Source organism: Penaeus vannamei, chromosome 4 (assembly GCF_042767895.1).
Source record: "Penaeus vannamei isolate JL-2024 chromosome 4, ASM4276789v1, whole genome shotgun sequence".
In the NCBI taxonomy this organism is placed as follows: Eukaryota; Metazoa; Arthropoda; class Malacostraca; order Decapoda; family Penaeidae; genus Penaeus; species Penaeus vannamei.
Genome location: NC_091552.1, coordinates 48,070,597 through 48,073,096, shown reverse-complemented (window position 1 = coordinate 48,073,096; position 2,500 = coordinate 48,070,597). Strand labels below are relative to the sequence as shown.

At 33.2% G+C, this 2,500-nt stretch overlaps 1 protein-coding gene across 1 annotated transcript in view; it reads right to left on the bottom strand.

Moving 5' to 3' along the window:
- The window catches only part of wrm1 (wurmchen 1), a 4,563-nt gene that overhangs the window by 1,611 nt on the left and 452 nt on the right, over positions 1-2,500 (bottom strand). The window contains exons 2-3 of the mRNA XM_027374599.2: positions 1,264-1,412; positions 1-286 (exon numbers count right to left, since the gene is read on the bottom strand). The exon at positions 1-286 is cut by the window's left edge and continues 1,611 nt beyond it. Coding sequence (XP_027230400.2) covers positions 158-286; positions 1,264-1,398 — 264 coding nt within the window. The 5' untranslated portion in view covers positions 1,399-1,412 and the 3' untranslated portion in view covers positions 1-157. The remainder of the gene's footprint in view (positions 287-1,263; positions 1,413-2,500) is intronic.

The window sequence follows — 2,500 nt, the reverse complement described above, 5'->3', positions numbered from 1 at the left end:
CAAAAATATGAACTAAGCCAAAATTGAGAGTGCCTTCCCACTCTAAATCACCCGGGACAAAGAACACAGGGTCAAATGTCTAAAGAATGGACAGCTGATAATTTGGCACAACTGAATCAATCTGTATTGTATTTTTTTCTCTCATGCACAAGTATCTTTACAAGATGGCATCAAGGGGCCTCTGCTTGGATTTGCGGACGAAGATGAGTGAGGCGAAGCGGTTGCCAGTGTCAGGGTCGTTCCAGTACTTTGAGTGTTCGTGACAGCAACTGCAGATCCAATTTACCTGGGAATAACAGGGGAACATCAGCACGTGCAGAAATATAGACACACACAGATATACAATCTTTCTAATTTCAGTTGGGATACGTGTGCATAGAAATGCAAATATGGATATAAGCCATACAAAAAAAATTATATGAAATATTTCATACATTGCTCTGATGAGATACTTTCAACCTATAAAATGAACTATCCTAATGGATAATATGCCATCAGCATAGAAAAAAACACATATACTTAAAACATATACAACTAGAATACTCTCCGAAAGTACAGACCTTTGCTAAAGCTAAAAAAATCTGGTTCCCAAAACTAAGGTCTACCAAAAACTTTTAGTTGAAAATAATACAGAACATCCCTGGGCCTACTGAGAGGATGGGGTCCACTGTGGGGCTTAGCAAGGGTCTTCATGTTATGCAAGAGAATGCATTATGCAACTTCAATTGTTAATTGTTCCACCATATTCTGTGATGCCGGTAGCAGTTTAATAATAATAATAATAATAATAAAACAGTAAATAATTTTTATCATTTAGATTACAAAACCTCTTCTGGCAAATGTAACACACAATTCTTTTATCCAAAGTTAAAATCAAAGAATGGTATGATTATATATAAAAAATTATTATCTTGAAAGATCAATACTGTGGCCTGTGTGTAAAATAACCATGTACCTCCATCAAATATAATGTAGCAAGATAGAGTTTAGACGTTCTTTATCTGACAATAAATTATCTAAGAGGTTTACAAGCTCTATTCAGCTGTAATAATCAGTGGTAGATGTGCAGCTGTCTTGTCAACATTTAATATTATCTGACTATCATTCAAAATTTAAATATTAAGGTACAATGAATCTACTAAAACAATAAAACCACACTTATCACATCAATAACAAACAAATTACTTTAACAGAGAATATATGCTGTGACCCACATACACTAAGCACAGCCGAGATAACCAAACACCACATAAAACCACATACCATAATCAGTATAACACCAAGAATGGTGCATATGATGATGCCAACGTAAAAGCCGGTATAGTCACTGGGCTCAGGCTTGATACCAAACCGCCTGTTGATTTCCTCAAGTGAGACTGATGCGTTATTCACCGACATGGCAGCCAATCATACTGTAAATAAGGTAATAATTAGGTAGTATTAAAAATCATATAATGATGGAGAACAAATGAAAAACTGCGATAATATGACTATAGGCCATCATTAAGTACTGATTATTAATAAATTGTTCTTTTAATAGCTTTTGCCTCAACAAAACCAGAGACCTGCCCAGGGCCCCCCCTAATTTATATATATATATATATATATATATATATATATATATATATATATATATATATATATAGATAGATAGATAGATAGATAGATATGTGAACACAAATATGAATACATACATACATACATATATACATGCACACACACACACACACACACACACACACACACATGTGCACACACACACACATACACACACACACACACACACACACACACACACACACACACACACACACACACACACACAATTTTAAGAAACTGAAAAAAAATACAAAGGAAAACATTTTCATTTTGTGCAGACAACCTGAAAATCTTGCATAGATATCAAAATTCTATAAAGTAATCATCTGTTAAAAGATCCTCTTTCTTAAAGGTATCCAGTCTGACTTAGTATCAATACATATCACTTTGTTAAGAGATGATCACCTAACTTCAGCTTCCATCATAAATATTAATTAAATGAGAAAAAGTTGAAGAAAAAAATAGATAGATGCAGGAGAAATGATAACCACACACACACACACACACACACACACACACACACACACACACACACACACACACACACACACACACACAATATGTTTATTCCATAATCAGCAATGCTATATAACATGTTTAAATTTCAATAACAACTAACTTGTGGCAATTGCTGTTAACATCAATAAAAAAAAGAAAATGTAAAACAAACATATAACACAATACGTATAATCTTATGAGGAAGGTGTGAGGCAAAGGATAACTACCTAAGTATTTAAATCATCCAATAAACATCTCAATTGAAGTTCACATCAAAATAATCTGCTAAATCCTAATCATAAATAAACGGATTCTAAGAAAAAGAAAGCGAAAAATACAATAAAGAAAAGAACAGAAAGTAAGATTTCAAATTCGAAGACATTCAAAACAGAATCAACATTTT